The sequence below is a fragment of the Dama dama genome, chromosome 5 (genome assembly GCF_033118175.1).
Source record: "Dama dama isolate Ldn47 chromosome 5, ASM3311817v1, whole genome shotgun sequence".
Lineage (NCBI taxonomy): Eukaryota > Metazoa > Chordata > Mammalia > Artiodactyla > Cervidae > Dama > Dama dama.
The window spans coordinates 18,156,616-18,178,046 of NC_083685.1; the positions used below are offsets into that span (position 1 = coordinate 18,156,616).

Genomic DNA, 21,431 nt, shown 5'->3' on the forward strand with positions numbered 1-21,431 from the left:
CTCTTGCAATGCGGCTAGGACCAACGAGGAACTCATTTTCAGATTTAATTTAAATTGATTTAAATGAAACTCTCCCAAGTGGCTGGTGGCTACAGTAATGGACAGACAGCTCCAGAGCAGGGGTTCTACAACTCTACCATGAATCAGAATCACCTAGGGGTTTGTGAAAACACAGACATCTGGGCTCCACATCAGAGCTTCCGATTTAGTATGTCCGGATGAGGCCCTGTGCTATGCTATGCCTAGTCACTCAGTCATGTCCGACTCATTGCAACCCCATGGACTACAGCCTGCCAGACTCCTCTGTCCATGGGGATCCTCCAGGCAAGAATACTGAAGTGGGTTGCCATTTCCTCCTACAGCAGATCTTCCCAACCCAGGGATTGAACCCAGGTCTCCCACATTGCAGGTGGATTCTTTACTGTCTGAGCGACCAGGGAAGCCCAGGAATATGGAGTGGATGGTCTGTCCCTTCTTCAGGGGAACTTCCTGACCCAGGAATCGAACTGAGATCTCCTGCATTGCAGGTGGACTCTTTACCAGCTGAGCTACCTGGGAAGCCTGGGTGAGGCCCTAGAATGCACATTTCTCACAAGTTCCTAGGAGATGCTGCCACAGTGGTGGCCCAGGGGCCAGATCTGAGAACTCCAGGGCTAGAACAGTGTGTCCAAATGTAAAAGGCATGCACTTTTTGATGGGGCAATACCATTTCCAGGAATCTGTCCCAAGGAAATAGTAGGACACGTGGGCCAAGGTGGCCAATCAAGGCTATCCCTTGAGTTATTATTCATTATCTCCATTAGGAACAACCTGAATGTCTACTGGTTGGTGATTGGTTAAGTAAATAATGGTACATTTATATCATGGGGGGAAAGGGTCTCAAATTAAGACACAATTTAAATGCATATTCCAGGCTTATTTTCAGAGAATCTAGGTTTGCAGGTATGAGATAGGGCCTGAGGAATCTGCTTTTTTAAGAAGCATCTTGTGGTATTATTACTACAGAGCATCTAGGGAGCATCTAGGGGCCCCAGAAGCCACTACAAAGAACATAGGAATAAAAAGTTTTAAAAGATTATGTAAATTTACTTAAAATACCAGAGGAGAAAACCATAGATGATGTTGGGCAAAACTGTTGGAGGAAAAAAGTTTTTAAAACAGCAAGAACTATTTTGTTCGCTGCCACATTACCAGTGTCCTTTGGCCTTCAAAAACCTTCCCTGCGATACTGAAGATGGCCACCAGAGGGAAGTGGTGAAGCGCCTAAACAGGAGGGGGCACACTCAGAGGCCAACTGGGTTCCTCTTGCTTGAGACTGGCCTGGTCTCCTCAGAGCAAATGAGACCCCCGCTCCTCTCAGCAAAGGAGAGAGAGTGTGGTCTGACCAGTTTATAGGGGCAGTGCACTCAGCTACCTGTGAGAATGTGGACTGGAGTTGTCAGGTCTGATTTTCCTAGAGAAAGCAGAAATCCACATTTTCATGTGGAATATCCTGATTTTTAAATGTTGGCAACTCACTAATTTTAAAATTTGTGTATGAAGGAGGCCAAATAACAGAACAATGAAGGCTGCATTCATCAGTTTATGACCTGTGACCCCAGCCCTCTAGGTAAGAGTGAAGTCAGATGTTAGAATCCCAAATGTTTTTTACTTAAATCTGAACCCTACTTTGGGCAGAGCTGCCACAAGAGGGCAAAGAGATAAGGTCTCAAACACCCCCTCCAATAACTTATCTCACCTCCACCCCCTTCATCCAGAACCACTCCATTTCATCTGTTTTATATACTGATGTTTCCCCATACCCTAGTTTAAACAAAAATTTTGGTAGCTTTTAAACGAAAGCTTGGAAACTACTGCTCCAATCTAAATATGTCATTCTTGGTGGGGAAACTGAGGCCCAGAGAAGGCGAGAGTTTGGCCATCTTTCCTCAGACACACTTGTCTTCACAACAGAGACAGGCTGTGTGGCTGAAGAAGAAAGGAGAGTGCCCTCAAGGTGACTGGGAAGGTCAAGGTCAGTTACTGTTGGAGAACCACTGCTCGGGGCTTCCCACTGTGTGCAGGGCAGTCCTGGGCTTTGGGGATGAAGAGGGTACACACAATGGCCTGTCCTCTGAAAGACTGGCCTCCAGAAGAGAAACATAGGGCCATTCAAGCGCCTCTCCCCTTCGCTCTCTGGGTCACCCAGCCAAAGAGAGACCCCAGCTGCACAGTGGAAGGACAGCGAGATAGGGGGTGCTTGCCCACCCTCATGGCAGGTCATTCGTTTGGCCACTTGCCACCAGGAAAGACACACACACAGCCTTCTCCACATTCCTGTCTCCTGGTTCCAGAAGCTGCTCCCGTACCTCACCCATTCTGGAGCTCAGCTATGCTATTCTGCACATTCCCTCCTTAATTTATTTAGACCTTTGTAAAGTCTCTTTTTTAAAAGCTCACCTCTATTTACCCATTTTGGGCATGCCATCTGTTTCCTGTGACAGCCCACCTCCGTTTCCACGTGTCACCTGTACTATTATTATCTATTAGTAGCTTTCTTTAAATTGACCAAATTTTGTGTAGTTTGTTTATCATTATTTGCTTACTGTTATTATTACTACCTGGGCTTCCCAGGTGGTGCAGTGGTAAAGAACCCACCTGCCAATGCAGGAGACTCAAGAGGGGCAGGTTCAATTCCTTGATCAGGAAGATCCCTTTGCCTGAAAAATCCCATGGACAGAGGAGCCTGGCGGGCTACAATCCACAGGATCGCAAAGAGCTGGACATGACTGAGCAACTGAGCATGCACATACATTACTACTACTTACCACCCTAAGGAATCCTCTCTATAGAATCGCAATGCTCTGCAAGCTGTTCTTTCTAATCCTCATTAAAATTAAGTTCATCACTCATTTTGAAAAAATTAAAATGTTTTCCCCCGTCTTCTAGCTACTATCTACTTGCATGTGGCCCCACGTTCAGTAAATGGTGACAATGCAAAAGGAAGGGCTCCCCTAGGTTCCCACCCAGCACAGGCACCTCAGAGGGAAGAGTAATGAGTTCTCAGAGGAGGTGACATTTGTCAGGACTAATGAGTGGTATTGCATCAGAAGAAAAGTGAGAGGGGTGGGCAACAGCATGAGGAAAGTTTCAGAGAAGGGAGACACAGGGGACAGCTGGGACTGGCAGCTGACGGGAGTGCCTTGAGGGTCGTGATGAGAGCTGAGCCTGCAGGGGAAGATTGAAGCCAAATTCTGAAAGGACTGGAGTGTCATGCTAAGTTTAGACTCTCTCTGTGCACAGAGTCCCAAAAGCTGTTTATGTGTGTTCTGGGGAGTCAGCAGCTCAGGGAGTCAAGTTTGGAAAATTACAGGTTCAACAAAGGTAGTTTTTTTTACTGCAGGACTTATCAGAGCCTTTACTATGCTCACGTACATCAATTCTCTCCAAGATCAATTTACCATCTTTCCTCAATTCTACAAAGCTGCTTATTGACAGGGGTCAGCCAGCTTTTAAGGCAAAGGGCCACACAGTCAATATTTTGGGTTTTGCAAGCCACATATGGTCTGTCTTGCATATTTTTTTCCCTTACAACCCTTTAAAAATGTAAAAATCATTCTCAGCTCATGGGCTGTGCAAAAATAGGTCAAAGGCCATATTTGGCTGTGGCTATAGTTTACTGAACTCTGGATTATAAGACATATCATGCTTATTAAATGTCACTTACCGGGGTGAGGGGACATGAACCTATTAAGTGTATGTGTCAACTGAAAGATAACTACCAGTTTCAAGAAGGTTAAAATGTAGAGGGGAGAACACTGGGGGAATATAGTATTTCCCAAACTTTTTTTGACTTGAAGTCCTTTTTCTGCAGAGCAGCTCAAAGAGTGTTCTGAGGAACCTGCTTTGGGGAAGGCTACTGTGGGAACAGATGGGCCCCTGGCCTGGGAAAGGAGAGGTGCCCCGACCTGGATTCTCTCGATCTTCTTGTGCATCATCTCCATGTCGTTGTTGAGCTCTGTGACATATGTGAACCGAGCAAAGTTCTTCTCCTCCTTGGCCAGAAACTCCTCGATGAGCTGATTCAGGTTCCCAGTCTTCGTCAGTTTCAGCAGCCGGAGGTGAGCCATCTCGTAGCTCTCAAAACTCTCGCCCTTGCTCTTCTTCCCAAACTTCTTTGCCTTGAGAACTAGATAAGGAAAAAGCAGCAACTGTGAGTCTGAAAGGGAAACCATTCAGAGCAGAGCTTGGCAGAGGAAAGAGCTCCATAACATTATCACTGTGCCCCAGGGAGGGGGCTAGACTTTCCCAGGACAGGGAGGGGGAAAGTGAGAGATGGGAGCTTCTCAGAAACACACTTCTAGCCATACAGTTGCAAATGAGAAGGTAGAAAGGGACAGAAAGGGACAGATTTGACAAAATCAAATGCAGCTACACAGGGGGCTCTCTGAAGAGCTCAAATCTTTCAACATGTTCAGGAGACAGTTAACATAGCAGCCCTGAGACTGCTCTGCTTAGAAAGGTCTGTTTGCAAGGCTGGCCCTTCACCTTCATCTGGGAACTTGAATGGTGAACATTTCCCTACACTGATATAAAATTGTCCGCAAATGGTTAAGAGCGGCTCCTGTGCCCTGACTGTATGAACAGTGTGGCCTATGCTGACATCTGCCTTCCTGCTGAGAGGCTGGAATCTTGGGATGTGCTGGGGAGAGAGGGCCTTACACGACTAGCCCCCAGGAAGAATCTTGGGCATCAAGTCTCTAATGAGCTCCCCAAGTAGATGACTCTTCACATGTGTTGTCAGAATTAGAGGCTGGAGGAATCAAGCATAAGCTGTGTGACTCCACTGGGAGAAGATCCGGGGAGCTGGGCCTGGTTTCGTCTGGACCTCGCCCCATGCATCTTTTCTCCCTGCTCATGTGTCTGCATCACAGCCATATTTGCAATGATATGCTGAGTCCTGTCAGTCCTCCTTCAGAATTTCCAAACATAGATAGGGCTGCGGCAACCTCCAATAAAACAAGTTCCTCCTCTAAATAATGGAAGCAGAGCCACAAGGTGAGAACCCATCCTGTAGGTTAGCGATGGCGGATAAAATCCAACTCATCTAGTTAAATTTGAATTTCAGACAAACAATGTATTTTTAAAAGTATAAATATGTCTCAATTGGAGATAAACCACAAATAATTCTTTAGTGTAAGTATCTTTCAAATATTGCATGGGACTAAAATTTTATTCTTTATCTGCAATTGAAATTTAATGGTGTCTTGTATTTTTATTTGCTAAATTTGGCAACCTTGGTACGAGGAGACTTGGGCAGCTTCAGTTGAGAGAAAGAGGTATTCAGTGGAGAGAGATACCTTCTTCCTTTTTGGACTGCTCCTCGAATTCAAGACGGTCATTCAGCTTGACGAGCAAGAAGGACTTGAGCTTGGTTTCGTGGTCGTAGACGCGCTCCAGCTCTCGGATCTCCAGGTTGTATTGAGAGATGTCCTTCTGCTGGCGGTCCTTCATGGCGGCCATTCGGGCCATGGCTTCCAGCCTGGGTGGGGCGGGGAGCACAACACAGTCTGAGTGTCCAGAGGCTCCTTCCTTCTCCCCCCACCTTCTCCCTACCAGTCCAGCCAGACTTCATTCCTGGTCAGTGATCACCCCTTCTTTTAATCATGGAGATTTCTGGGAGTAGAGGAACCACCTTCCTCACCTGAATGACAGGAGCTCACAACCCTAGACCACCCTCAGGAAATGATTTTCTATCATCCTCTCTGTCACCATCCTTATCATCATCGTCACCATCACCACCACCATCAGCCTCATCAAACATCACCATTATCACGATTACCATCATCATCACCACTTGTCAAGTATAATACTATGCCTCAGCCACTCCCTTATATACTCATATTTTTTAATATTTATTTATTTTGGCTGCACCAGGTCTTAGTTGCCACATGCAGGATCTTCGATCTTCATGCAGGATCTTCTGAGCAGCAGCAAGCAAACTGTTAGTCTTGGCATATGGGATCTAGTTCCCTCACCAGGGATTGAACCTGGCTCCCTGCACTGGGAGTGTCTTAGCCACCAGGGAATTCCCTATACTAATGTTATTTAATCCTCACTTCCACCCAAAGAAGTCCTACAATAAATTAGTGGTGATGGAGCCAGGATTCAAACCCAGATCTCTCTGGCTCCAAAACCTGCACTCTTCACATGTAAACTGCATGCCTTTTGCCCCTCCGGGGGTGAAGCCAGGAAACAGTCCAGACTGAGAGGGGTCCCTACGACTAGAGGCAGGGACACCTGGGGGAGATGATACAGAATAGGGGTTTAAATCTCAGCTCCACCACATCTGCCACTTACCAGCATCTCAGGTAAGCATTTTGACATCTCTAAGCCTCCATTCCCTGGCCTGTAAAATTGAGATAATAACTCCTAGGGCTGTGGTGAGGGTTGATATACTACCCAGAGCACCTAGCATCATGCTTGGCAGACACACAACCAGGGCTCGGAGTCACGATGATGATGGTTTCAGGTTTCTCCACACATAAGCACAGTGGGTAGAGGAATAAGAAGCCCAACAGGTGGCTGAGACATCTTTGCCCTCAAGAGTCTCTCCCCCAGCCTACCTCTGCTCGTAGGCCTGCGCAGACTGCTCGATGGCCACATTCATTGTTTTCTTCTGCATCAACAGGCGCCGATGAAGATGCTGGTAGACATTGTCATAAGCAGCCTTCTCACACCTCAAGTCCTCGATCTCCTTCCGGAGCTTCGCGTTGGTGGTCAGCATCTGGTCAAAGTGTACAGTGACCTGCAAGGAGGGCTGTGCTTCAAAACAAGGCTCACTCCTGGGGCATGAGACAAGCTTCCAGAAGGCAGCCAGAGGGTTGAAGGTCTTCCCCTCCCCTCCCACCCCAGGCCCCCCAGAACCACGGTTGGAGCGCTGCCTGGCCTGCATGTACACCATCGTTCACCTTCTCCTGACTCAACCAATGAAATGTACGCCTGCTAATGGCTTCACAGACATCATTCTTTCCTCCTCCGAAGGGAGGGAGAGCTGTCTGCAGAGATTTTGTTTGGCCGCATTGCACTCTGTGGGATCTTAGTTCCCCATGTGTTCCAGGTGCATTCATGCACACGTGCTCAGGTGTGTCCGACTCTGTGCAACCCTATGGACCACAGTCCACCAGGCTCCTCTGTCCATGGGATTTCCAAGGCAAGAATACTGGGAAATACTGGGGTGGGTTGCAAGTTACTTCTCCAGGGGATCTTCCGGACCTAGGAATCGAACGCATGTCTCTTGCACTATAGGTGGGTTCTTTACCGCTGAGCCACAGGGAAACCACTTAGTTTCTCAACCAGGGATCAAACCCGTGCCCCCTGCAGTGGAAGCAGGGAGTCCGAACCATTGGACAGCCAGAGAATTCCCCCAGAAGACACCTTACATACAAGATTCAAACGGGTTTCCAAAACATGGATCTGTTTCTGCAATTTCCGGGGGTTATTGGCCTCCTGTATTTTTGTGAAGATCTGTCTTTGGGTTACAATTTTTTTCTCCATCTGAACAATCTGAAAAAAAGAGAGAGAGGGGAAAACCCAGCTGTGTTAACGTCTGTATGGGGACAAATGCAATAGTTCACTAACTCAAGCATGCTAAAACAGAAACTACCATGTTATTTCTTTTCCTATGAATAGAATTTTAATTTCTCTCTTGGATGTGGACTCAACTTAATCTTAGTTTGGGACAAAATGAGCAACTAAAAGTTTTTATTCTCACTTGTGTGTGTAAATTTCACTCACATAAGGGCAAAAATTTCACTTGACCCTAAAGCCACTGTTTTCCTTGAGAAATGGCATTGATCCCCCAAGAAGCCTTCTGTAACCTTGTTTTTGTTTGGTTGGCAGGTTTTTTGTTTGTTTCTTTTTCTGACTCTTACAATAATGGGGATGCTAGCGACCCTTAAAGAGCAAGTCAGGAGGTGTCACACACCCTGCAACATGTAAGACAGCACCAGACATCCAAAAATTGACCCCCATCCCTTGTGACTGTCCAGTGCGCCTTGAATGTCAGGCAAGGGAAAATCCTCTATAATCTTCTGTGCCTAGAATCAAAATGTCTTTTACATATACACACACAGCATTTTTCATTCTTTTTTTTAATTTTTGGCTGTGCTGGATCTTTGCTGCTGTGCATGGGCTTTCTCTAGTTGCAGAAAGCAGGGGCTGCTCTCTAGTTGCAGTGCACAGGCTTCTCACTGCTGTGACTTCTGCTCTGACTTCTCAGAGCACAGGCTCTAGAGTGCATGTGCTTCAGCAGTTGTGGCTCCTGGGCTGAAGAGCACAGGCTCAATAATTGAGGAGCATGGGCTTAGCTGCTCCGCAGCATGTGGGATCTTTTCCAGCCAGGGGTGAAGCCCACGTCTCCTGCGTTGGCAGGTGGATTCTTTACCACTGGACCACCAGGGAAGTCCTTTCATTCCATTTTCATAGACAAGTATCCAGGAATGGAGTCACTGTATAAATCAAGAGAATATTCATTGATTTGTCTGGAACTTAACCAAGACTTGACCATCATTTTGGAAATCTTGACACCAGCACAACCTGGAACATCTTGTGGTTTTTGTTTGGCCACGCTGGGAGGCTTGTGGGCCTTTTAGTTCCCTGACCATGGATTGAACCTGGGCCACTGAAGTGAACACAGCAACTCCTAACCACTGGATGGCCAGGGAATTCCCATGGATCATCTTCTTTGAGTTGTGGACACAAGCCCAAATCAGTCTGCAGTGTGGAATCTGGCCTACTGCCTGTTCCCATAAAGTCTTACTGGCACACAGCCATGCCCATTCTTTGCATTGTCTATGACTGCTTTCAGGCTATGAAGGCAGAATGGAAGAGCTGCAACACAGACCACACGGCCTGTAAAGCCAAAATATTTACTATCAGGCCCTCTGTGGAGCAGTTCGCCAGCCCCGTTCTAGATAAGTCAGGCCAAAACATGAACATATCGAAATACATATAATTTTAGTATAAATAGCTTTATGTTTCCTTTATATTATAGTTATAGCATCATATTGATTTAAAAGAAGAAGGGTAAAGGATTATACCATCTATGAATTTTAATTCAGGATTGTAAAGGAGGTATTATAAAATATTTGCTGTTAAAAACAGGTGCTGGCAGTTGAGTGATTCATAATTTCAAGTGTCAATGACTAGAAAATGATTAAGTTCATTTAGGCTCAGGACTTGTTAAAAATATGCTTTCCTCAGAACTTTCTCTGCTTTTATGGGCACAGATCTCAGCAGCCTCTCTTAAGGGGTAGCAGCTTGTATCAATTAGGAACACATGCAACAACAAATTACAGAAAGCCTGGCTAAATAGTGGTTTAAACAAATTATGGTTTATCTTTCTCTCATAATACATTGATGGCTTACGTTCAGTAACTGAAGGATGTGAGGACAAGATCTGTATAATTCACCTGACTTCTCCCTCAAAACATGGCTGCCATAGCACCAGCTTTCACAGTTATGTTCATGGAGGGAAACAGAGGAAGAAATATGGATGAAGGGTAGGACCTATATCTAAGACGCTTGCTCCTTCGAAGAAAAGCTATGAAAAATCTAGATATTATATTCAAAAGCAGAGACATCACTTTGCCAGCAAAAGTCTGTCTAGTCAAAGCTATGGTTTTTCCAGTAGTCATGTATGGATGTGAGAGCTGGACCATAAGGAAGGCTGAGCATGAAGAACTGATGCTTTCAAACTGTGGTGCTGGAGAAGACTCTTGAGAGTCCCTTGTACAGCAAAGAGATCAAACCAGTCATCCTAAAGGAAATCAACCCTGAATATTCATTAGAAGGACAGATGCTGAAGCTGAAGCTCCAATACTTTGGCCACCTGATGCAAAGAGCCGACAATGGAAAAGACCTTGATGCCAGGAAATATTGAGGGCAGGAGAAGGGGATGACAGAGGATGAGAAGGTTGGATGGCATCATCAACTCAGTGGACATGAGTTTGAGCAAGCTCTGGGAGATGGTGAAGGACAGGGAAGCCTGGTGTGCTTGCAGTCCATGGGGTTGCAAAGAGTTGGACACAACTGAGTGACTAAACAACAGCAAACCAGTTGGAGTCTCTGAGCTGGAGGGGCATCTGGTAGGGAAACGTCCGGAAAACGTTTCCTTATTCCTAAAGGAGAGTCATAGGAAGAGATGGTCTGTCTTCTCTTGAAGATGTTGTTCCACATGGATGTGGTGCCTGGAATTGCTGCTGCAGTCCTGCCCACAAAGGACAAATAACTTTGATAACCTAACTGAGCTGCTGAATCAACCATCCTGAAGCATGTATTATTTTTATACTTCCTGTTGGTTTTAGTCACTAAGTCGCGTCCAACTCTTTGCAACCCCATGGACTGTAGCCCTCCAGGCTCCTCTGTCCATGGGATTTCCCGGGCAAGAATGGTGGAGCATGTTGCCATTTCCTTCTCCAGGGGATCTTCCCAACCCAGAGATCAAACCCATGTTTCCTTCATTAACAAGCAGATTCTTTACAACTGAGCCACGAGGGAAGCCTGCTACTTCCTGTTAAATGAGATAAAAACATTTTCCTGTTGCCAGTACTTTACTCAGGGAAGGTGGGCTCTGCCCCCAGGCCCAAGGGATAAATCATCATCCATCTAAACCAGAGGCTGGGAATATTTTCCTAAAAGGCCAAAACAGTAAATATTTTAGGCTTCAAGGACCAAGAGACTCACATAACTCTTTTAGAGTATGTAGATACTCACATAACCATTTAAAAAGCAAACATTTAAGATGTAAAAAACATTCTTCACTGGAGGACCATAAACAAATAGACAAGACTTGGTGCTTGCACCATAATCTGCTGCCCCTGGTATACCCCAAACCAATTCTGGAAATTCCATAATTTCCCTTTACCAGTGATTGGCAAAGGAATGGACCTATACCCCAACCCTGGCCAATCAGAGAAAATCTGCTGGAGGGATTTTGTGAGTTATTCTCCCTTTCATAAGAAGAGAATATCATGGAGGAAAAACTCCCATCCATTCTTTATATTTTTGAATGCAATTAGATGAAATATTATACCAGCTAATGTATATTATATCATCATACAAGATGGCTATTTGGCAGCCATAAGGCCAAGAGAGTCTCAGAGAAAAATAAAAATCCATCATTGTAGAGCTGCTAAACCATCCCTAGGATGGCCTATTTCCAGTCAGACATCTTATTATGTGAGAAAAACAAACCTCTATTTTCCCAACTGCGTTCAGTCAGGAATTGCATTACTTGCAGCCCAACACATTTCTCAAGCAAGATGGTGGCTCAGAAGATCGGACATCAAGGGAACCAGTGGATCTCACACAAAACTGGCAAGGTATAGAAATGCTGCTTATGATTGACATCAGCCAGGTTTTGGACTTTAGCTGGAACACACTGTCTCTCTCCCCCACAAATTCCCTCAGAGCAAAATCAAATTGCTTCATTAGTGCTGACAAAGTCAGGTTCAAGTCAAGCCAGATTCCTTTTCCACTTGGCTCTCCTTTCCTGTTCTATGCACAAGGCAACATCCTCAACACAAACCCCCTCCAGCTCTCTTCTGAAATAAAACAAATAACTTGTTTTGATTTATGGGAGGGTAGCATCCTCCCCCATATATCAGGTGTGGCCTCTGCTGCTCTGAAGGGCTGCCTGTCCCTGCCTGAGCTGACCCCTAGAGTCCTCAGGCTCCAGCTCCTTGCCAAAGGAAGTTATGGCATCAGCTCTTGTGACTAAATTCAGAGCTGTATTCCCTTTGGCACCTTTATGTCAGACACTGCTTTCATGATGCTGAAAGTAATTAGGCTTCAGCCCAATGGGAGACATTACCCAAGCCTGTAGCTGAAGGGGAAATGCACGGCCTACACGAGATGCCCAGCAGGAAGGCATCAGCTTATTAATTATTCTGTGAGGCCAAGCAGGGCCCAGTGGTATCCTTGCCTCCAGTGACCCCTTGAAAGGACAAAGTTCTGGGCACTGTGCGGTGGACACAGCAGGAGGGGATCCTGGGAGCTGGGATGGAATTAGACCAAGAAGGTTTTTGTTCTGGGCAGTGAGTGCCATACTCTTTGGAGGATTAGCAAACTAAATCGCCTTTTCTAATGTTTCTGAGAATCCACATCCCTGTTTCTTTTTTCAATTTTTCTTTGTTCACTTTTTAAAGCTTTTTTTTTTCCCCTTTGATGTGCACCATTTTTAAAGTCTTTATTGAATTTGTTACAATATTATGGTTTTTTTTAATGTTTTGGTTTTTTGACCGCAAGGCATGTGGGATTTTAGCTCCCCAACCAGGGATCAAACCTGCACCATCTGCGTTGAAAAGCGAAGTTTTAATCACCGGACCACCAGGGAAGTTCCCTCTTTGTTCACATATATTGCCTTCTTCTCATACATTCATATATTCATTCATTCACTCATTCATCAATGTTTATCAAGCCACTGCTTGATGCCAGACAACAGGGGCACCAGACAGAGTGGCCCCTGCCCTCAGACAACCTACAGTCTAGGACTGGAAACAACCCAGGAAGCCTGTTGAGTTCTAGCAGAGGGGAGATAGAAGATAATCTGGACACACACAGTAGGGGCACATAGCAGAGAAAAATGAAGGGACAGCTATCCTGCATAAACAGCATTTGAGCTGAGACCCAAAGGATGAATAAGACTCCCCCAAGCAGAGAGGATGGGGCCCAGCACTCCAGGCAGAGGGAACAGCATGCGCAAAGGCAGAGATGAGAGACAGCAGTGTGGATCCATAAAGGCAGCCAGTGTGGATGGAGCACAGAGGGCAACGGGGGGGCATTTACTCCAGGATCCAGAGTGCCCTACTTCTCTGAGTACCCCAACTGAGTGTGCTATTTGTTCCTGGCCAGAAACCTAATACCAGGGGGATATACTTTAAACTGGACAGAGGCCATAGAGAAGGCCTCCCTGAGACCTGAGAAAGTCACCTTTAGGCTGAGAAACGGAGAAGGCAATGGCAGCCCACTCCGGTACTCTTGCCCGGAAAATCCCATGGACGGAGGAGCCTGGTAGGCTTCAGTCCATGGGGTCACTAAGAGTCGGACACGACTGAGCGACTTCATTTTCACTTTTCACTTTCATACACTGGAGAAGGAAATGGCAACCCACTCCAGTGTTCTTGCCTGGAGAATCCCAGAGACGCGGAGCCTGGTGGGCTGCCGCCTATGGAGTCGCACAGAGTCAGACACGACTGAAGCGACTTAGCAGCAGCAGCAGCAACAGCAGGCTGAGAAAAAGATAAGCAACTAGGGTGAGGCATTTGGGGGCAGCATATGCAAAGGCCTTGAGGTGAGAAAAGACAGCATTATTTGGGGAGGGGGGGGGGCGGAGAGAAAGTCTTTTGCAGCTGGAGTGAGAAGACTTAAGGAAGGAATAACATGGGATGATCCTAGAGGGGTAGGCAGGGGCTAGATCACATAGTGACTTTCGAACCACAGTAAGGGATGAATGCTGTCCAGCAAATGTCTCTAGCTTTTTGTTTTCTGGATCCATGAGGACTGCACTTCCTAGGCCCTTTTGTGAATGGGTAGAGTTGACTATTTTTGGATGGGTATCGGCACTGGGGGTATTTATGGGTTCTGTAGACTGTCTTGAGTCAATGGGTCATGAGCAGATGTGAGGGTGAGACCCTCACATCAATTGCCAGAGTGAGACCCTCAGGATCTCATTTTTTTCTACCTCAACCCCTGGCAGTGTCCAAGATGGGAGCTATCCCATCAGCCTGGCCCCAGGATGAGAGGATTTAAGAGCCCCTAGCCAATCTACAATAGACCATAAATCATGTATGAAAAAGAAACCTCTGTTGTTTTAAACCACTGAGTTGGGGAGAGGGAGTGTTTGTTACTGCAGCATACCTAACCTCTCCTGACTGATACAGTAAGGACTTGGACATTTATTCTAAGTATAATAGGGAGGCACTGGAGACCACAGTGGGGAAATGGATCAATAGAACTGAGAGACTGGGGTTACAATGGTGGTAGAGACAGGTTTAGAAAAGCCAGCAGTGCAGGGTATGGTGGGGAGTACACCTCCCCCACTCCTTCCCCTTGCTCAGTGTTCTGGTTAACCCTTTAAGAGAAAGACCACACCTTCTCATCCAGTTCAGCCAACAGCAGTTTCATTGATTTAATCAGGGCCTCGTAGTCCTCCTTAGTTTGCAGCAGGAAACGCAGTTCCACGTAGTTTTTCTCATTGAGATCCAGGTTCCTGGAGGACTTGATGAGATTCAAAAGCAGGGTGATCTCATCTTGCTCCTCCTGCAGGGTCTTGATTTCCTTGCTGTTGGGAAAGCAGCACATGATTAACCCTGAACCCCTGGCTTTGCCTGGATCGGACACTCCAGGCCCCTTGACCCTGAAAGGAGACTCAGAGAGGTACTTCCCAACCCAGAGAGTTGGAAGGGACTCACTCAAGGTCTCTAGTCCAGGTCCTGAACTTACATCACCTCTGACCCAGTTCACTGCAACTTCCACTGCTCTGCACCCTTCTCTGAGTGATATTTTTTTTTTTTCTCCTCAGAACAATTTGCAGCTGTGCCTGTCAAAACCCATTACCTAGACATGGTGGAAGCCCCCAAGTTTTCTTTTGCCAGCAGCTCACTGGCATCTGTCTGATTTTGCAGACTTTCTTTTCCAGCTTTCCAGCCAATTATCTCTGGTAATGACAGGCAAACCCATCAGACAGGATCTTTCGACTGTGCATCACCACAGAGCTGCAGAGGAACCTGTAACCCCCACCAGCTCCTCTATTTGGGGGCTAATGATTTATGAAATTGGCTGACATGAGTCGTCTTTCTCTCCCTTGTCTACTCTGGAGAAGAGAGGAGGTCGAGAACGTGGGCAAATGGAGATTTTGAAAAGAAAAGAAGGCTCGGGCGACTGTACAGCAATTGAACAAGGTGAAATTGGCACAGAGGCCAAACTTCTTGCAAAGTTCTTGCAGCCTATTCCCACTGCTCAGTGCGATTTGCAGGCTTGCGGCCTCAACACCCTTTGGAAGCTTGGAGAAATGCAGCACTTCAGGTCCTGACCCAGGACGTGCTGAATCAGAATCTGCTTTGCAATAAGATGCTCAAGTGACCTCTACGCACTTTAAAGTTTTGGAAGCACCACTCTAGAACAGTAAAGAACATTCAAGGGCAGGGGTCTGCAAAGACTTTTCTATAAACAGTAAAGAGTAAACATTTTAGGTTTTGTGGGCCAGAGGACCTCTGTTGCATCTATTCAACAGAGCAACCATATGAAACACAAAAATGAATAGGTGTGGCTATGTGCCAGTAAAACTTCATAAAAACAGGCCGCCAGTAAGACTTGGCTCATTAGCCACTACTGCTCTAAAGCAGCACTGTCCAGTAGATTACTCTGCAGTGATGGAAATGTTCTCTAGTTGCTCTGTCTGATAGCATCCACCAGGCACATGTGGCTACAGAGCACCTGAAATGTGGCTGGTGAAACTGAAGAACTGAATTTCTAATTTTATTTTTTGTAACTAATTACCAATGTAAATGGCCACATGCAGCTAGGGGCCACTGAGAGCACATCTAGTTCCAGAGCATCTTGTCTTCTAAACCTGGCCCTTGGGACTTCTCTGCCCCTCTTAAGCCCCTCATGGGAGGGGTCTTTGTAAAGGTACAGAGGAAAAAGAGAGAGAGCAGGATAATCCATCAAAGACAGGCTTTCAGGGTGTAGTGAGGTCAGAGAAAAGCAAAAGGAAGGTTTGCCCATCTTTAGGCAGGGCTGGGACTGCAGTGAGGGGAGTGAAGTACTTCAAAAATTAAGGAAATCTTCACTCTCAGGGTGGTATAGGTGCGAGGTCAGCACTGGGAAAAAGCACTTCCTTAAATATTGTACCCTAACTACCTCACTTACCTCAGCCCAGTTTTCCTCCTATTTGGGGGTGTTTATGTCTACTCTTCCACTCCCCTTCCCCGCTTCAGTTCCATCACAGTGAAACCAGATCAAATGGACCAGGGTAGGGCAGAGTAGGATGCAGAAGAGTAAGAAAGATTCAAGAAAAACTGAAGACACACCAAGAAGTAGGCATTTCCTGATGCCCACACCAAGGATAGGCTGTGAATCAAGATCTCCAGGCACAGAAGTGCAGGTTGTGGACTGCACAGCCCAAGGGAGCACCATCTACTTGAAAACATATCACCGATTTGCTGATTTATTGTACTTTTCTGAGAGACAGTTCAGTTCAGTTCAGTTCAGTCCAGTCGCTCAGTCATGTTAGACTCTTTGCAACCCTACGAACCACAGCACTCCAGGCCTCCCTGTCCATCACCAACTCCCGAAGTCCATCCAAACGTCCATTGAATTGGTGATGCTGTCCAACCATCTCATCCTCTGTCATCCCCTTCTCCTCCTGCCCTCAATCCTTCCCAGGATCAGGGTCTTTCCAAATGAGTCAGCTCTTCGCATAAGGTGGCCAAAGTATTGGAGTTTCAGCTTCAGCATCAGTCTTTCCAATGAATATTCAGGACTGATTTCCTTTAGGATGGACTGGTTGGATCTCCTTGCAGTACAAGGGACTCTCAAGAGCCTTCTCCAACACCACAGTTCAAAAGCATCAATTCTTCGGCACTCAGCTTTCTTTATAGTCCAACTCTCACATCCATACATGACCACTGGAAAAACCATAGCCTTGAATAGACGGACCTTTGTTGACAAAATAATGTCTCTGCTTTTCAATATGCTGTCTAGGTTGGTCATAACTTTCCTTCCAAGGAGTAAGTGTCTTTGGCCGTGTTTTAACAAAATCTCTACATAAAAATGATGTTTCCAACAGATGGCAGTAAAGAATCTTGAGAAAAGGGTGTCTTTTTCTAATTCACATAGTGATTCCATATTGACTAGCAGTGGCTCTGAGTAAGCCAATCCACGGAAAATCTAAAGAACTCCTCTAGCCTCTGAACTTCACACATCATCTAACAGTCAAATTTTCTTTTTAATAACAGGCAGTTACTGCCTGTATAAACATTTTAGATGTAAAGGAATCACCTTTCCTTGGACGGAATCTAAGAATGCCTGTTTAACGTTTGTTTCTTCAACCCCCGAGAACACCTTTCTGTTGCCCAAGGAAAACTATATATAATTTCTAGGGCAACTCAATTTCAAATATTCAGTCTTGAAGACCCCAAAAGGTCACACAAGCAGGAAATGTCCTTTGGGGTATCCACTGCCAGGTGATTTCCCCTTCTCTGGGAACTCCCCACCTTCATTGCTAGAACCACTGGGGATACCCATAGCTATTTTTTGTCCTATAGTTCAACCCCTAGGCCACAGCTGATTGGAACAGAAGCAGACACCAGACCCAAGCTGAGACAATCAGATTCTCCCTCTCCTGAGAATTCTGGGATGGATTCTCAGAATTCTGGAATTGATTAAGGACAGTCTCTCTGTGTGGCCCTTGGTAGCTCAAGAATTAGAGGAAGCCATCTCCCACCAGCCACAGCTGAGACTCAAGAGAAGAACAAAACTCATGTGTTGAAAGAAACAGGAACCAGAAATGGCTTCTAGTTTGGGTCCTTTCCTGAAACATGGGTGCTCTGCTCCCCTCAGGGTCCCTGAGACACCCTGAACTCTGAGAATTTATCTCCTTTCCCCACTGAAGCTATCCCAAATGGGTTCATGCCCCAGAGGCCACATCAGAAGGCAAGCCCCATGAAACCAAACCCCAAATTTTCTCTGACCATCACTTACTGCTGGTTTGTGATCTTCCGCTGGGAGCGGAAGTTAAAGGACTTCCGACTGTCCACCATCTTCCGGAATTGCTGCCTCAGCTTCCGAAGCTCCCCCTCAACCAGCTGCTCTTTGGTCTTCTCTGAAGGTTCCTGGGAACTTTCAGGGTCTTTTCTCCTGTACTTCTTCTGGGTGAGACAGGGTGGGTATTAAGCAACAGGTTAGGTGACTAGAAAAGCCCACATTTCAACTCAAGGATGGAAGGCAAGAAGGGTGCTTGGGGCAGAGCTAGAGTTGAAAGACCACACTTGGGTGATGTCAACTGCTTGTGTGTTATATGGAAAACCTGCCCTGGGTTGCTGGGGTGGAGAGGAGACTGGACTTCATTATTACATACTGAAGAGGTGGCCTTGCTGTGTGACCTTGGGTGAGTCACTTAACATCTCTGAGTCTCCAGTCTTTCATCTATAAAACGGGTACACACAGATTTGCTGTCAAGATTCCATGAGCTAATATGTATTTAGTGGACAGCACAATGCCTAACTCCACAGTAAAACCCTCTATACATAGGAGCTATTATTACCCACCATTGGCATCTTGAAGGAATTGTGCTTTTCCTGTGCTCAGACACCGTACCCAGGGAGGTCAAAGCCAGCAAGTCCTCTTCTCTCTCTCTGCAATGCCCTGTCCACAGTGGCAAAACAAAGAAAACTTAGGAGCCACCCCTGCTGGTGGTGCCGGACCCAGCAGCACCCTCTCCCTTCTCCACCCCCCGCAGACCTCCCTCCTCCCACAGTTTGGCACCAGAGGAGGACATGACAGATGGCTGCCCGGGTGTGAAAAGAGGCTTTTTTTTTTTTTTTTTTTAAAGCAATGTTTTCCTGAAACCTGTTCCTCTCCCAATTTATTATTAGGAGCCAGGCAGATGGTTCTGGCATGTTGGTTACCCTCTTGCTCCCTGTGTTCCCAAAGAAGAGGGGCAAAATGGCATCAAGGCAGTGTGTCCTCTGATGGGGTTACATTGAAATTCACCCAGCTTCAGCTGTGAGGACAACCTCCCCTCGCTTTTAAAAGCAGAAGCCAGCTGTACTGAGATGCATTAGGTATTCAGAGGTGCGAACAATACTAACTCTATGAACTCCATGGGGCTGTAAGATCCACTGCACCCCAACTTCCAGACTTCAGGAACTAAATCCCTAAACTAGAAACTCTGAGCTCTGCCACCCACTGAAGGGTCCTACAGTGCAGCGGTTTAAAGCATTGCTGTAGCAACCATCAAATGTCAGCAAAAATTCCTCCTTGGCCACTTGTTAACTTTGGACAAGTTATTTCAGTTTTCTGGGCCTTGATTTCCTCATCTGGAAAATAGGAGAAATTCTAGAAGCCATTTCAGGTTGTTCAGCAGGTAAGGCACTAAACCAAGCACAAAGTAAGAACTCAGTAAATGGGAGCTGTTATGATATGCTGTTATATGGGTCTTTTCATATGATGACAGTTTAGCATTAAAAAAATTTATGTGGGCTTATGGGGCATCCAGCATTCCTCTGTCTCCTGTAGCAATACCTGGAATTTCCAGTAGGAAGCTACCCTCTCTCTCTCTCACTCCTGGTCATTTCTGGATTGGAACCTGTGACTCTGGATGGGCCAATCATAGTGCCAGAACCCTGGCCAATCTGCATAATCTCAGGGCCCTGGCCCAAGTGATCAATTCTGTGATAGGTCCGTGACCCCCAGCAGAGTAAATGGTGGAATTTAAGCTTGCACAGTCAGGAAGAGAGAAATTCTGTTTCCCGCTGCACTTTAACCTGTGAATGGGGTTGGGAGTGGCTGGCAACCATCTTGCCTCTTCAGGGAGCCTAAGAATAACGCTGTCTTGGAGAACAGAAGACAAACTCAAGAGAAATTTAACCTTGGGGGAATCATCTGAGGCCCTGGATATAGCCAAGCCTGAAGATATTCTGGGTCATGTCCAATTACATGAATCGGCATACTCACTTAAAGTAATCCAAGATGAGTTTTCTGTTGCTTGCAATCAAATGAGTTCTCATGCCTGCAGTACCTAAATCTCTTTAGCACACAAACTAAGAGGCTACTGTGTGCTAAACATTGTAAGGAATTCAGGTGTAAGTCAACCTTCAAGGTGCTATGAACCCTGCCCTAGGTAAAATAGTGGGAAAAGGTGCACAAAGAAGATGATTTTCAATTTGGGTTTTGAAGGATTAATAGGAGTTCACCATGCAGAGAAGAAAAGTGGGGAAGAAATTGGGGGTAAAGACTTTCGCCCATGGCAGAATTAAGCCTAGCCTATACCAGCCTCCAGTAAACCTGCCTTATCTGCATGCAAGATGGACACGATCTGTGTTCCAATGGTATGACTATGTTGCTGCCTTGTTTATCATACTGCTTTGTGGGCCCTGCTTCCTACAATGCCTCGTGAATTTTGTAACCCAGAGGTTGATAGCATTCTCTCATGTGGGTGGCAGGAGGGCTAAGGTACAATATATCTCAATAAATGATGCTCGTTATGGAAACTAAGAGCATCAAGGGGGGGAATGAAGAAGGAATTCATAGGGCCTGGACTCCATCTCAGGCCTGTCTGTGCTGATCGTGCGCGGCCACCTCTCCAGTGGACTCTGAACTCTCTGCTTAGTGCCTGTGGGAATGACAATGGAAGGATAAGACCCCCCTCTGGGCAGGGGAATGTTGAAGAAGAGAAAACAGACACTAATCACCCCTGCCTCCCGACACTATCTATCAGAATGTAAGCACAGGCTTATCGGTTATTAACTATTTGGAATGTAACTGCGGGCTTATTGATTATTGACTGTTTGAACACATAACACGTGATTGATGGGGTTATTGTAGTTGTATTTACCCTTCCTTTGTTTATGTAAGTCTCAAGGTAGTGGGTTTGGACGCGTACACATGGGGTATAAAAGATTTTCACAAATGCTGGTCGGGGCCCTTGGCTAAGAGGAGACCCTGCCTTGGGCCCGCCAGTGTAATAAACTGCACTCCGCTATCTGCAAAAAAAAAAAAAAAAAAAGAAATTGGGGGTTAAGAGAACTGTCTGGGCAAAGGCTCAGTGGCAAGTGAATAAAAGGAGTGTTCAGAGACAAGTGTGTGCTGTAGTATAGATCGCAGCACCCACTGGGAATAGCCAAGAGGTTTGGAAAAGTCAGGATGTTCCTTAAAAGCAGGGATGTAAGATCACCCTTTAAGAGATGAGGTGATTGTCTCCCAACAACCACTTCTCCTTCATGAAGAGTTGTTGCCACAGTAGCTGCCTGACCAGGGCTTATACTTCCCAACTCCTCCTGAATCTACGCAGGCCTATGAATTCTCACCCATGGGATGTGAGCAGAGAGATGTGTTCCTTCCAGACCATGACTTTAAGAAGTGGATGTGACATTTCCATCTTCTCTTCCCTGCTCTGACATTTCTGGGAAGTGCAACCACAGATGGGCAGAGCCACAAGACAGGTTCCCTAAACCAACTTGTGGAAGAAGTCACCTGCCAACCATGAGCATCCTCATTGGACTGTTAACCAAAAAAAGAAAGTAATTTCTATTATATTAAGCCAATGAAATGTGGGAATATCTTGGTTATAGAAGCTAGCTATAACATGTTATAACTAGCATGACTCTTAGAACACCCTAAGTTCTTAACAGGACTCTGATTTTGTCCCTCCTCAATGTGCCCAGTTC

General features: G+C 46.0%; 1 protein-coding gene across 1 annotated transcript in view; it reads right to left on the bottom strand.

Moving 5' to 3' along the window:
• CCDC63 (coiled-coil domain containing 63) overlaps positions 1-17,820 on the bottom strand; it is a 29,593-nt gene extending 11,773 nt beyond the window's left edge. Inside the window, exons 1-6 of the mRNA XM_061140851.1 lie at positions 17,746-17,820; positions 14,134-14,323; positions 7,426-7,545; positions 6,606-6,787; positions 5,340-5,521; positions 3,948-4,168 (exon numbers count right to left, since the gene is read on the bottom strand). Coding sequence (XP_060996834.1) covers positions 3,948-4,168; positions 5,340-5,521; positions 6,606-6,787; positions 7,426-7,545; positions 14,134-14,323; positions 17,746-17,804 — 954 coding nt within the window. The 5' untranslated portion in view covers positions 17,805-17,820. The remainder of the gene's footprint in view (positions 1-3,947; positions 4,169-5,339; positions 5,522-6,605; positions 6,788-7,425; positions 7,546-14,133; positions 14,324-17,745) is intronic.
• Positions 17,821-21,431: the final 3,611 nt, after the last annotated feature.